Genomic DNA, 936 nt, shown 5'->3' with positions numbered 1-936 from the left:
CACCCCCTCCGCTCCCAGACAAAAAGCTCATCACCCGAAACATCGCCGAAGTCATCAAACAACAGGAGAGTGCCCAGCGGTCATTACAAAATGGACAGAAAAAGAAAAAAGGGAAAAAGGTTAAGAAACAGCCAAACAATATCCTAAAGGAAATTAAAAATTCCCTGAGGTCAGTGCAAGAGAAGAAAATGGAAGACAGTTCCCGACCTTCTACCCCACAGAGATCTGCTCATGACAATCTCATGGAAGCCATTCGGGGAAGCAGCATAAGACAGCTAAAGAAGGTAAGTTCCCTAGCAGCAGACCCTGGGCGCAGAGTTAGTAAAGGAGTCGGCCTGCCTCGCATAGCAGTACCAAAGTCTCCTCTCAAAATATTTATTAGCGTCTAATATTTATTTTAGTATGCAAGAGCAAGCTTGCCAAGCTTTGACTACCAGGAGCAGGTCATCAGCGAGCAGAGTTTCATTTGAGAGGTGTGCCTGGGCCCCCTTCTTAGTCTCTCAGTCCTTCAAGGGCCAGGCCCATTTTCGGACACTCCAACATATGAAAAATCCTGACTTCCTTACTAAGAAAATCAGGGAGTATCATGTACATTCCAACAAAAGATTCAACACTTGTCAAAAATTTTACCACAGAATTATACATGATTTAAATACTTTGTAATATAAATTTTAAATACCATGCAGCAATAATCAATTTATATCTGAGTTCTTCTCAGAAAATACTGCTAGAGACAGACCCTACAGATGTTTTTCACCTATCGTTTGTGCTGTCTTTATTGAAAGAAAATCCCCTATTTTTATAGGTGGAAGTTCCAGAAGCTCTGCGATAAAAACACGATTTTTAGAAGAGGATGCAGATTTGTTCATTGGTGTTAAATAAAATGCATTGTGAGATGTTTTTAAAATACCTTCTTCAGTTTGAAATGTTCTCTGA

General features: G+C 40.3%; 1 protein-coding gene across 1 annotated transcript in view; it reads left to right on the top strand.

The window, feature by feature from the left end:
- The window catches only part of LMOD2 (leiomodin 2), a 7,615-nt gene extending 6,679 nt beyond the window's left edge, over nucleotides 1-936 (top strand). Inside the window, exons 3-4 of the mRNA XM_039860670.1 lie at nucleotides 19-284; nucleotides 806-936. Of these exons, the coding sequence (XP_039716604.1) occupies nucleotides 19-284; nucleotides 806-832 (293 nt within the window). The 3' untranslated portion in view covers nucleotides 833-936. The remainder of the gene's footprint in view (nucleotides 1-18; nucleotides 285-805) is intronic.

The sequence above is a fragment of the Pteropus medius genome, unplaced genomic scaffold (genome assembly GCF_902729225.1).
Source record: "Pteropus medius unplaced genomic scaffold, Ma_sr-lr_union100, whole genome shotgun sequence".
Classification (NCBI taxonomy): Eukaryota; Metazoa; Chordata; class Mammalia; order Chiroptera; family Pteropodidae; genus Pteropus; species Pteropus medius.
This window is presented reverse-complemented; position numbering and strand designations above follow the sequence as displayed.